Raw genomic sequence first — 12,511 nt, forward strand, 5'->3', positions numbered from 1 at the left:
GGGCTGGGTGTGTGTGTGTGTGGGTGTGTGTGTGTGTGTGTGTGTGTGTGTGTTGGGGGTGCAGGCATCACTGAGAAAAGTCAGCCAGGGCCCTGCGCTGCCACGAGGCCGAGCTCCCTGGGCATCTGTGGGAGCAGGGAGAGAGCAGAGCCACAAAGAAGGATGAAGCAGATTGCCCCCGTCCTGATGGCTGGAGAGAGCCACAGATGGGGATGTGAGCTTGGCTTACAGGGAGGGATTGGGTTAGACACCAGGAAATACTCCCCAGCTCCAGTGCTGGGGACCCCAGTAGGAGAAGCACAGACTGGCACACAGGAAGCTTACTTTGGTTCTGTGAGGTGCTAGCTGAGGGACCCTGGGTCCTTCCATCACCCATGACCCCAGGACATGGTAGCCCTTCTCCAGGGTCATTTTGAAGTGCCAATGGGACAACTGGGGTGAAGGAACCTGGCAGGGCAGGATGGTCAGGGGTGTCTGTGAGGTCGCTGGGTCACTCCCAGGCTGGAAGGGCCTCCGACAGGAGAGCGGTCCAGCCCTCTTCTCAACAGGCCAGGAGAATGGGGCTCAGAGGAGTGGAAAGTCCACCCAGGGACACAGACCCTTGTGGCAGAGCAGGGGCAGGGCCCCCCTTGTGCTTCCTATCACACCACATGGGCTCCCACCCGCCCTCATGGTTTTAGCAGGCCTGCTGCCCAGCTGCTCCCGCCAGGCGAAGCTAAGCGGGGCTCAGTGGTCAACACCTTATTTTTGTCAGATTGGAGTTCCTTTCCTGGGGACTTAGTCTAGGAAGACCCACTGGGCAAGGTGATCCTTGCACAGATGTTTTCTATGTTCTCTCAAACTTAAGGACTATTAGGAAAACTCAAGAAAGCTAAGTTCTTGTTGGACTTGGGCCCAGAGCTGGGGCACTCCCCACCCTTCCTGCCCTCAAACTACCAGCCCCCACGTGCACCTGAGCCACTCTCTTGTCCTTTACCCACGGAGGTGGTGTCCCATCTTCCATCTAAGCCAGCCCCTCCCCGGCACTGGGAACCAGGCCCTAGACAAGGCTGAGCACTAGGGTGACCGGCCAGTGCTCCTTCTCTCTGTGGCCTTCTCATCAAGCAAGTTCTGGTATTTTCCATCTTCAAATCACACCCTCCACTCCAATCCTTGTCCAGCGACGATCACAGCCCGGCTCCACTGCCCTCTCCACCTGCCACCCACACCTCACCTTCCAGTCTGGCTTTGCCCGTGCCCCTGGAAGGGACCAGGGCCTGGATGCACTCTCTCCTGCAGGTCCCTGGAGGCCCCACTCCGCCCCTCCCCCCCACCTCTCTGGCTACTCCTCAGCCTGTTTTCATACCTTTGGGTGCTGAGACCTCAAGGCTGGGACCTGGTTCTTGACAACTCACTCCTGCCCTGCAAGCTCTGCTTCCCTCCTCCCTCCTCCGTCCTATCTTCAAGCCTGCCTCTCAGATGCCTTCACAATACTGGGCTAGGCAAATAAAGGAGGCAAATAAAAGATGGAGCCTACAATTTAAAAGGGGATAAAGATGAAATAATTGCCAAGTGCTCTGAAGGGGAAGAGCAGGGTGGGCGGGAATGGGCTTGAACACCAGGCTTGGAGCTCATGGAGGAGGTGCCTTGCAGGAAGGGCCATTTGAGCTGAGGCTCCAAGGTCAAGTGGAGTCATCCAGGCAGCACCCAGACAGCTGGCCAAAGGGCACATCTGGCAGAGATAAGGAGGCCCAGGGGCCCAGAGAAAGAACTTGGGGCCTTTGGGGAACAGAAAGAAGGGCAGCGTGTCTGGCGTGCACAAGCTCACTTCCCTTGTGCAAGAGGACACATCAGTTCCAAGACACGTGAGGGCAGGAGTGTCTGTAGTGTTCACTGCTGGATTCCACCTCTTAGAAGAGTGTGGGCCTGTGATGGACACTCAGTAAATATTTGTTCTTTGAATTATGGAAGGCGTCACCTTGTCCCACCAGCCCATTCCCGTATATCCCACATCAGGACCTATGTGTTCCCCCTACATACACACGCACCTTCCCATCCCCAAACCAAATGAGGATCCTGTTGCCTACTCTGGCTCCTGCCACCCTTGTGAAGGTAGAATGGAAGGGATGATAAAGCAAATACACAGGCTAAAGGGGTTGTAGGCACAGGAAGACCCCAGCCTCTGGAGGGTTAGGGCAGAGGCCAGGGCATCCACCTGCCCACCAAGAAAATCACCAAACAGCCCTTCCTGCCCAGGGGGCATTTTGAGCAAACCCTCTGGGTTACTAGGACTGTGTGAAGCAGAGAGGAGCCAGGGAGCCCAGCAGAGGGAGGGGAGGATTGTGAGAACGGGAAGGAGCACGGGGCAGGGAGACCCGCGTTTTCAATAGCCCTGGGGAAGAGCTGGCATCTTACTGGCCCTGTGGAGAAAACACCAAGACAACTCTAAAGTACCAACAACTCTACCTGCCAAGGGGGGGAGCAGTGAAGGTCACAGTCACAAAGAGGGGAGCGATCTGGATGTGGGGGGCCACTCCAGCTCCCAAGGAGGGGCTGGTCTGCGGGGAGCCCAGGCAATGTGCTTGCCTGCAGCAGAGCTGGGTGCTCAGCACTTCTCAATTCTATGCAGCATGAGGTCTCTAAGTCCCCATCTCATCACACCAGCCTCATCCATAAGCTGCCTTCCCAGGATTCCCGCGGACACGGTTCTTGGCTCTAGTTGCTGGGTGAATACATCACTCTATAGCCTGGACCTTTCATCGCAGATAATCCACTTACGTGGCCATTTCGGTCCAGTCTCTGGCTATTGCCTTCCTTTGTCCGAGGCCTCATCCTTGACTAACTACGGAGGCTCACTGGGCCCTTTCCCCTCTGAAGTCCCACAGCTGGCACACAAGTGGGTGCCCTGCTCTCCAGCTTGTCCGTTACTGGAGACAGATTGTGTCTGTCCCTTCAGACCAGGGTGTCTCCTCCGTAGGACTAGACAATATCTCTTCTTAGAGGCTGTGTGGTTTGGACACAGCCAAGGTGGTGGCTGAGCAACAAAGGTGTCCTTGACCGGAAGCCAGGTCTTTTGTCTGCACCCACCCCCAACTCTGATGGTGTCCATCGCATGGAGTGGCAAACTGAGGCCCAGGAAGTCGGCGGATTTCTCCTAGGGCCCACCACAAGTCAGGACAGTAGCCTGTGGCACTCGAGGCTTATGGCCCTACCCCAGCCCGGGGCACGTCCCTGACCCTGGAGGTGGTGCTGGAGGCAAGGGCTGGACGAGAAGACCCCTGAAGGGCATGGACACGTTGCAGACAATCCCTCCAGCTGCTCTGCCCACCCCCTCTCCATTGTCCTAGCTGACACTTCGGGTTGGGTTGCTCTTCGGGCTGCGGGCCCCTTCTGCTCCCACCTCCCCACCGCCTTCCCCGGCAAAGGCTCAGCGGGGCTCCGCTAATTAGGGCCGGCTCAGCCACACCTGCAGCGTCCTGGGAGCCAGCAGAGGCGGGCGTCCATGCGTGAGGCCGGGGGTGGGGGGGGGGCGCGGAGCAGAGCGGATCAGGCCCTGCACCTCCTCCCAGATCCCCGCTGGAGGGATTAGGGGAGGGAGGGCAGGGGCGGAGGGTTCTTAGAATCGGCCCAAGACCCTGACGGTGGAACTCTCTCCGTGTAACCTCCCTTGCCGTTCTGTTGAGGAAACCAAGGCAGCCAGTGGTTTGGCACTCAGGGCCCTGGGCCATCGGACCGGGCTCCAGCCCTCCAGCCAGACTGCCAGCCCGTCTGTCCTAACCTCTGCTCCTGCGGGGCGCCCCGACCCCTCACCCCACCCCTTCTGCCCCACACAACCAGATAGAGCTCCTGCTGCCTCCTCTCCGTGGAGCACAACTCCAGCTCTGAGGAAGGCAGAGGGGTCCCTTCCTTCCCACGGTGGATACTGCTGGGGTCCCTCCCCGTCCTGATTCTACCACCCCCCTTTCTGCCCTATTCCCTCCCTCAGCCACTGCAGAGAAATCACCTTTAATGCCTCTGGCCTGTTTAGTCCACCTCCTCCTCCAGGAAGTCTTCCCCGGGACCCATGCCCGTGGCCAGGCGAGCTCTGGGGCTGGGAGTCAGCTGCCCGTCCATCCCCTGGCCCTCTGGTGCCCCAGCTCCCCTCCTAGGCTCCTTCTGCCTCTACACAAAAGTTGTCCTGCCTGGAAGTGCTTAGAGTCCCCTGGTGGGGCAGGAGGGCAGAGAGGGGCACAGGAGTCCACCTGCCCAGGCCCCCCGAGGAGGAAGGGGGGTGTTGGAGAAAGCTGCAGGTGCAGACGCACGCTGAGGAGTCCAGCCTCCCTCAGGCGGGGGGTGCCGGCCAGCCCCAGCGTGGACAGGACGCCGGTGTGCAGCGAAAGCACAGGAGCGGCCTCTGTCTTCACAGCAACACCTTTAACGCGGGCACTGGGCGAGGGGCTCACCTTGCGCTCGCCCGTGACTCTGGGTGGGCTGTTGAGTGTGAACACAGTTGCCTGACTGGGGGCCGCATGGTGCCAACAGGGGGGACACTGCTGTTCCTGCTTCCAGCCGGGGTCAAACCTCCTGGGCCTTGGCCCTAGTGCCAGGGCTTGTGGACTATAAATAAGAGGCCGGCTGGGAGGGGATCCCGGGTAAGGTTGCACCCTGGGAGGGCACATTCCAGGGAAGAGGAAAGCCGAGCTGTAGGTCCAGACCTCAGACCCCACCCCCCACTCAGCACCCAGGCGGCTCTCCCGTTCTCACAGAGGGAGGGGAAGACGGGGGAGGCGCCTGCGGGGGTGGCCTGGACAAAGGTCAGCCGACTCTACTCAGGTCTCCAGGCCCGGGCTCTGGACCCCGGGGGGGGGCACAGTCACTGCATATTTCTGGGCTTTGGTGACCCCGGCTTTGCAGTCGGGGAGGATCTGGACCTTGGTCCTCCCCGGGCGCGCGGGGCCTTCTTGATAAATCCGACCCCACTCGCTGTCAGTTTCTCCTTAGCTGGAGTGTTCCACACCCCGCGGTGCCTGCCTCGGGCCTCAGGTGGTGGCCCCCCCAGCCGAGGCGCTGCTGCCCCGAGCCCTGGTCCTGGCCGTTCTGCTCCTGCTTTGCTCTCCGCGGTGTGGGCCCGCCGCACACCCAGCTCTCAGCTGCCTCTCGGGACACTGCCCCTGCCCCGGTGGGGCTGGCTGGCTGCAGAGGGAGGGGTGGCTGTGCTAGGCCAGCTTCTCCCCATACACACCCTCTTGGGAGCCTCTGGCTCTGCTTAGCTGGTGCCGGCCAGGCCGGTTTACTCCAGTGAACGGGGCTGTCTGAGAATTCAAGAATTCGCCACACCAGGGAATGTGACCTTGGACAAGGAAAGATGGCCGGATCAGGGGTGTTCACTTTGGTCCTGGGGACTTCCAGGGTTTTCTGCCCCAGATATCCGGACTCGGCCCACCCCTGCAGGACGGGCACTCGAGCCACACCCACAGACACCCCCAATGCCCCCTCAGAAGCCCGCAAGGGTCCACTCCAGTGCCCGTGGTCCCCACACCCCTACCCCTGGATGCCAGGCATGCGCCCTTCTCCTAGCTGCTCACACAGACATGTGACATCATCTGACCACACACTCATCCATGTTCTCCCCGTGAGCACGCATGCTTGCACACACACCCCCACCCTGAGTGTACAAGTACGTACACACAGTCTCACACATTTCCTTTCTGATCACACACACGCTCAAGCTGTCACATACATATTCACACACGTATGTCATCACCCAAGTGAAGGTGGGAGCACACGCCCACCCAGGCACATGCCTTCCCCTGGTTCCACACCCATGCACCCTCCCCCAGAATGCACACATGACATGACACACACGGTGTCAGGTGTTCCCCATCCTGAGAACGCACACGTACTCTGCGTTGCCACATACATCCCCCAAGGACACTTGATTATACAACTCCTCACACTGAGTATTCTGGTGTACATATGCACACACCCCAAACACACATATGCACACAAGAGTGCACACACACACACACACACACACACACACTCTTGGGGGCAGTTGGGAGCTCTCTGTGGACTTGGGGTCTCAGTGCAAGATCACTGATGACAGGAAGGTTCCTGCAGCTACTCCCCTGCCCTTTCTTCTGGGGTACCCTGGGCTGGGGACCCGCATCACTCCACAGGACCGAAAGCCCCTTAGGTCTCCCCAGGTCTGGGGTCCTCCGCTTTCCCTGAGGCTAAGAAGGAGGACCTGCAGACCCGGCAGCCCGCCCGACCTCACCCACTGGGGGTCATACTCACTGACGCGGGGGTGGGTGATGTAGCTTCGGGTGACCGCCTGCACGTGCTCTCGGGTGGCACCCAGCTTGGAGGCACTGCTGGGGACCCCCCGGGGGCTACTGTCTACCTTTGCGGCCATGGTGAGGTGGAGGGCTGGGAGCTGAGTGCCTGAGCCTCCAATACTTCTGGCCCAGCTGGAGCTGGAGAGAGCCGGCCGGCCTCCCCCTGCGGCCACCCCTCCCTTCCACCCTTCTCTCCTCCCCCGGGGTTGACTGTAAACACGGAAACCTGGCGCTTTGGCTCTGAGCTCTTCCAGATCTGGGAGGCGCCCTAGGCCACCTGAGAGTGGGAGGCTGAGGGAGGGGCAGAGGGGTAGGACAGGCTTCTCCCACCTCTGTCTGTTCCTCCGTTCCCGCCCCCGGCCCTGCAGCCGGTGTGAAGTCAGCCCTTCCCCTGGAAACTCAGGTGCTCCGACAGCCCCATGCCCTTCACATCTCCTCCTGCGCTCCCTCCCACACCCCGCTTCCGGCAGGCTGCCATCGCCTCAGGTCTTCTCACTGTCCTCTCAACCTGCCCTCCTTGCCCTCTTCCTTGGCTACCTCTTCCCCGACAAAATTCCATCATCATCTTTTTTCGCACATCTATAGAGGATCATTCTTGGGTCAGCTTCAGTGCCACCTCCTACAGGAAGCCTTCCCTGGATCCTCCAGCACCCTGGATTCACCACACATCTGACCTCTTTCCTGTGTCCTGCCTTTTGGGGAGTTCTCTCATTGCCACCACTTGGCTGTGAGCCCCCACGAGCTCAGCCTGTGTTGTTCCATCAGACTTGGGTCTCCTTAAGCCTTTCTGTCTCATAATATTGAGGGCTCCCTGAGAACCAGGGCATGTCTCTCTCCGTCGATCACAGGACCCTGTCTCACCTTATATTTCACCTCCAGGGTCCCAGACAGCAGGTCTGCCCTGACATTTTCAACCCAAGGTAGAAAGTACAAATAGAGGGCCCCTCTTCATGCCTGGCGGCTAAAGAACCTGTCCCCTGGGCCGTGGAGCATGCACAGGTCTGTTGGGCAAAGCATCGTGGGCACCGGTGTTTGGCTGCTCCGGTGACCTACGTGTCTCCTTGCAGACTCAGGATCTCCCAGCATCTCTAAGGACCTCCCCAAACTACACTGCCCTACCGAGGGAAAGGGGAAGCACAGCTGTCTGGGGCTCCCTGTCATCCAGCACCCCCTTCTGGGTAACTCAGGGCAGCCAACTTGAAACCAAATACGCTTCCCAGAGCAGACTGGAGCTGATGGTGCTTGCCTTTTCTTCCTTCAGAGTCAGAATCTCACCCTGCATCCTCCGACCTGAGAACCCATTTCAGGGTTCTCCGTCTCCCACTTAGGTTCAACCCCCTCACGATTCCTAGTCTTTCAAAGAACTCTCTTGGGCTGGGGTGGGGGACGGGTGTGACTTTGAAGGGCAGCACGGGGGAGATCTTTGTGGTGATCAGCAGTTCTGTATCTTGTTTGTGGTGGTGGTTCCACGAATCTTACACAGGTGATAAAGTGACATGGAACTACACACACACACACACACACACACACACACACACACACCAATGCCAATTTCCCAGTTTTGATACTATACTGTAATTATGGAAGATGCAACCATTGGGGGGAACTGGGTGAGGGATACTCAGATTTCTCTGGACTATCTTTGCAACTCCCTGTAAGTCTACAGTTATTGCAAAATAAAAAGTTAAATAAAAGTATCTTCTTTAAGCAAGAAAAAATTTTAAAAAGTGCTTCAAATTGGGGTGTTTGTAATGGGTGGGTCCTCTAAAGCATTGTGCGGTCATGCCTGGGTTTACCTGTGATGCCCTCTCTCCAGCTCTCTGGATCCTGGTGTCACCTTTCATTAGTCACCCTCTTCAAGGCCTTGACATCCCCCCTCTCGAGTACACGTTTGAAAGAGAAGCTTGCAGAGGGCAATGCTTACCAACGAAAGCATCGCTGGTGGTACCATGGGACTTGTAACGCCCGGTGGGAGCTCTAACAGGCAGCGGGAGTCAGGTGGGTACCCCTATCCCCCCAAGTTGCGAACGTGGCCCCAGCTTCCGCCTCTCCCATCAGAGGTCCCCCTGACTGTAGCCCATTTTCCTTCCCAGTGAGGAGCGGGAGAGGGGATTGAGGGGCAGTGGCAGTGCGGTGGGAACTCCTTTTCCCTTCTTGTCATTGTTTTCCTTTTATTTCAGTTAGAGGCACACGCGCACACACACTGCACTCACACACACAAGCTGCGGTACCAACGTCATCCACTGGAGAGTCTCTGAGCTGCAGGGTGGGCGGGGCAGGGTGTGTGGGTGCCCCGCTTCTCGTCTCTGGGCCCAGGAGGCCGGGGTGGTGCTGTGCTTGGGGACCCAGTGTCACACGGCGGGTGGAGACTTAAGCGCTGGCCTTCTTGCCGCCGCCGGGGCTGCCTACCCTCCCGTCCAGCCGGCTGTAGGGCTCGAAGGCCGAGGAGCCCAGTTCGTAGCCGGCAGGCAGGTCCAGGAGTGGGGCGGTGCAGAAGCAGAGGGCTGGCGGAGGGGGCGGCAGCGGTGGCGACGCTGAGGCTGAGGTCAGCGGGGTGAGGTGCGGGGACGAGTTCCTGGGGTCACCCAAGGAGGCGCCCCTGTGGCTGGCTGGCAGGCGCGGCAGGCGGGGGGTCAGCGTCAGAAGGCTGGGGGCGCTGGGCGGGGACAGCAGCCGGCCCTGCTCCAGCAGCCGCAGGATGTCGGGGGGGGCGAAGGCCTTGGAGGCCGAGGAGGACGCCCGCTTCTCCAGGTCTCTGCTCTGGTCTTTCTTCTGCTTGGTGCGGCGGTTCTGGAACCAGACCTTCACCTTGGGGTGGAGCAAGGGGAGGGGTGTCAGCGAGGGAGAGGGGACAGGCAGAGCAAAGTGGCGGCGGGGGGGGGGGGGGGGTGGCCCCACCGCCCCCCTGCCGATGCAGGGGACACGGGTTCGTGCCCGAGAGGAAAGAAGAGCAATCAGACTGTCATTAAGATCTTCCCGGGCTTCCCTGGTGGTGCGGTGGTTGAGAGTCCGCCTGCCGATGCAGGGGACACGGGTTCGTGCCCCGGTCCGGGAGGATCCCACGTGCCGCGGAGCGGCTGGGCCCGTGAGCCGTGGCCGCTGAGCCTGCGCGTCCGGAGCCTGTGCTCCGCAGCGGGAGAGGCCACAGCAGTGAGAGGCCCTTGGACCGGGAAAAAAAAAAAAAAGATCTTTCCATAATCAGGCTGACTGGGGGAACTGATAAGAGACACTGGCTCCCCAAATCATGGGCACCCCTCTACTGCTACGCTGACCCTAGGATGGAGGGGTGGATTGGCAGCTGGAGGGTGGAGGTGGGAGGGCGCAGATGAGTTCCCCTCTTGGCCACCCCCCTCCTCCTGTCTCAGCCCCCATGCTGCCTCTGAAGGGAGCTCCCTAGCCCATTTGGCCATCCCCCTGTTCGAAACTCTCAGCAGTTCCCTCCCACCCCATCACCTATAAGGGCTTCTCAACGTGATACCAAGTGTAAGAAGATGTGTCAGGATGGTGAGGGGCACTTCCAACGGCCACACACCCAAAGCTGGGGACATCCTAAATGGAGCCACCAACCAAAGGGCAGAGACCTTTTTCAAGGCCTTTGAGAGAAGGAGAACTTGCCCTCTGCCAGCACCCGGCACCCGGCACCCAGAACTCCAACCCCATCCTAGTCTGTAGAAGGAAAGGAAGGCTGGGGGTCGGGCAGGAGCTCAGTGGTCAGTTCTGCGGGCCCCCTGAGAGCGATGGGATTTTCTCCCTTCTCTGGGAAGGACAGGGTGCTCCCCCCAGGAGGCAGATTTTGGGTCCTGAATCACTTGCAGGGCCTGGAAATGCCTGAGAGAAGGAGAGACTGACAGTTGCTCCTCAGCTGGAAAACCTGTCAATCACTGCAGCACCCAGACCCGTGTTCCCAGGAGCACAGAGGCTGGCCCTGCCTCTGGCCCGGAGGCTGGCAGCTGGCTGGGTAGTCTGTGCCAGCAGGACCAGGAGGGACCACGGAGTGGAGGGCCCAGAAAGAAAAGCATGGGGAGCCCCGCTGTTGGGAGCCCCGCTGTTTCCCTCCAACCTTGGAGGACATAAGGGAAGCTGCAATTCATGTGGCCCCGGGTGAAGGACAGGTGGAGAGGAGGAGGCTGGCCTGGGCAGGGTGAGCGCAGAGCTAAGGCTGCCTGGGGCCATGCCTAACATGCCACCTGTGGGAGCAACTGCCCCTCTGGCAAAGACCTCCAGCCATGAGGCTCCTCAGGCCAGAAGGTGCCACTCTCCTTGCCCTCCTACCCTGGGGGGAGGTTGCTGGTGGGCGAGGGTGAGCAGGTGGCTCAGACAGAGCACGCTCCCTTCTAGCGGCTGTGATGGGAGGGGCTCTTCCCCTGCAGGTCCCTCCAGCAGTGAGTCAGGCCTGTTCTGAGTGGGCGAAGGGGGAGGGAAGAAAAGATTTGAAACAGATGTGAGTTGGGTGTTTTAAACGGGACTGGATTGAGTTTCAATAACTGAAAGTGACCAGGGAGTTTCGGGATCTACTTTAGGCTGATTGCTGCATTCACTCACTCACTCGTCATTCAGCAGATAGGTATTGAGTGCCCACTCTGTGCCAGGCGCTGTTCTAGGCGGGCGGAATCAGCAGTGCACAAAGCAGAGCAAATCCTTGCCGTGTGGAGTGGACACACGGGAGAGGGGGAGATAGAAGATAAACAACCAATAAAAACAAACAGGCGTGGCTGTCGGGTGGCAATAAGTGCTTTGAGCAGCGTCTCTCAAATTATTCGTGGTGAGGAACCACTTTTTGTTTCCAATCTGTCGTGGACCAACACTTTTGTAAAATACAATTAAAATGAGTTACTAGAAAAATTGCTGTGTGTATTTCTAAACACTTATTGTCCATTTCTGTACTTAACTTGGCATGCACAGATAACAGTTTGTGGGCTGGCACTTTGGAGGCACAATAAGGAGGGGAGAGGCGGGGAGGTGACTATCTTATCAGTGGGGTGGCAAACACAGCACCTCTGAAGAGGTGACATTTGAAGGTGTTATGGGCAAGGGACGGTGAGGAAGATTCAACCAAGTCTGGCTGAAGGAAGTGACTATTAGTCACTCTGGAATTTGATTGCTCCAGGAAGTGGCCCCACCAGATCCGTGGGGACCGTGGCTCTGCGTGTCACTGCAATCCTTTCCCCTGCTGGGAAGCCTCCTGGGTTCTCGGCCAGGCTAGCGCCTACCTCAGGCCAGGCACCACCCCCAAGAACCCCTGAGTCTCAGTTTCTCATCTCTATAATGAGGATAAAAATACCTGGGCTGGACTTCCCTGGTTGCACAGTGGTTAAGAATCCGCCTGCCAATGCAGGGGACACGGGTTCGAGCCCTGGACTGGGAAGATCCCACATGCCGCGGAGCAACTAAGCCTGTGCGCCACAACTACTGAGCCTGCGCTCTAGAGCCTGCGAGCCACAAATACTGAGCCCGTGAGGCACAACCTACTGAAGCCTGTGCGCTTAGAGCCCGTGTTCCACAACAAGAGAAGCCACCGCAATGAGAAGTCCGCGCACCGCAAAGAAGAGCTGTGCAGCAATGAAGACCCAACGCAGCCAAAAACAAAACAAAACAAAAACCTGGGCTGTGGCAGGGATCAAATAGGAAATCCCTGTAGAGGGCTTAGCCTGGCCCACACTCAGTGTGAGGTATTGTTTATTGCTCACTTTCTCTTTTCCTACTTCTGAACTAGAGGGAGAGGACAGACTCAGGAGTGATGGCTCGTTGCCTCAGGAAACTGAGGATGTAGTGGAGAGTGGCACTGACCGCTCCCAGCAAACGGAGGGCAAGTAGGTACAAAGGGAGTGGCAGTAACAGGGGTGCCACCAACGATGAGGGAAGATTTCACCAGTGATCTCCTACCCGTCCAGTCCTGCTGCAGCTTTGGGTGTAACAGAGAGGGGAGGGCATGCCTAGAACAGCACCTGGTACATCGGAGGCATTCAATAATATATTCACCCCAAAGTACGGGTGAATATACTGAGAATTCCACAAAATTCTAGCCATATAAACTTGGGCAAGTTAATTAGCCTCTCTGAGGCTCAGCTTTCTGAAATGGGGATAATATTACCCATAAAGTCATCTTTTTTTGTTTTTAATTTTTTGGCCATGCCACATGGCACATGGGATCTTAGTTCCCTGCACCCCCTGCGTTGGAAGTGCAGAGTCTTTTTTTTTTTTTTTTTTTTTGGGGG

General features: G+C 58.4%; 2 protein-coding genes across 2 annotated transcripts in view; both read right to left on the bottom strand.

Annotated features, from left to right (window-relative positions):
• ATP6V1B1 (ATPase H+ transporting V1 subunit B1) overlaps positions 1-6,373 on the bottom strand; it is a 25,871-nt gene extending 19,498 nt beyond the window's left edge. The window contains exon 1 of the mRNA XM_007453397.1: positions 6,256-6,373. Coding sequence (XP_007453459.1) covers positions 6,256-6,373 — 118 coding nt within the window. The remainder of the gene's footprint in view (positions 1-6,255) is intronic.
• A 2,293-nt stretch (positions 6,374-8,666) lies between these two features.
• The window catches only part of VAX2 (ventral anterior homeobox 2), a 27,221-nt gene continuing 23,376 nt past the window's right edge, over positions 8,667-12,511 (bottom strand). The window contains exon 3 of the mRNA XM_007453398.1: positions 8,667-9,104. Coding sequence (XP_007453460.1) covers positions 8,667-9,104 — 438 coding nt within the window. The remainder of the gene's footprint in view (positions 9,105-12,511) is intronic.

Source organism: Lipotes vexillifer, unplaced genomic scaffold (assembly GCF_000442215.2).
Source record: "Lipotes vexillifer unplaced genomic scaffold, Lipotes_vexillifer_v1.1 scaffold253, whole genome shotgun sequence".
Taxonomy (NCBI): Eukaryota; Metazoa; Chordata; class Mammalia; order Artiodactyla; family Lipotidae; genus Lipotes; species Lipotes vexillifer.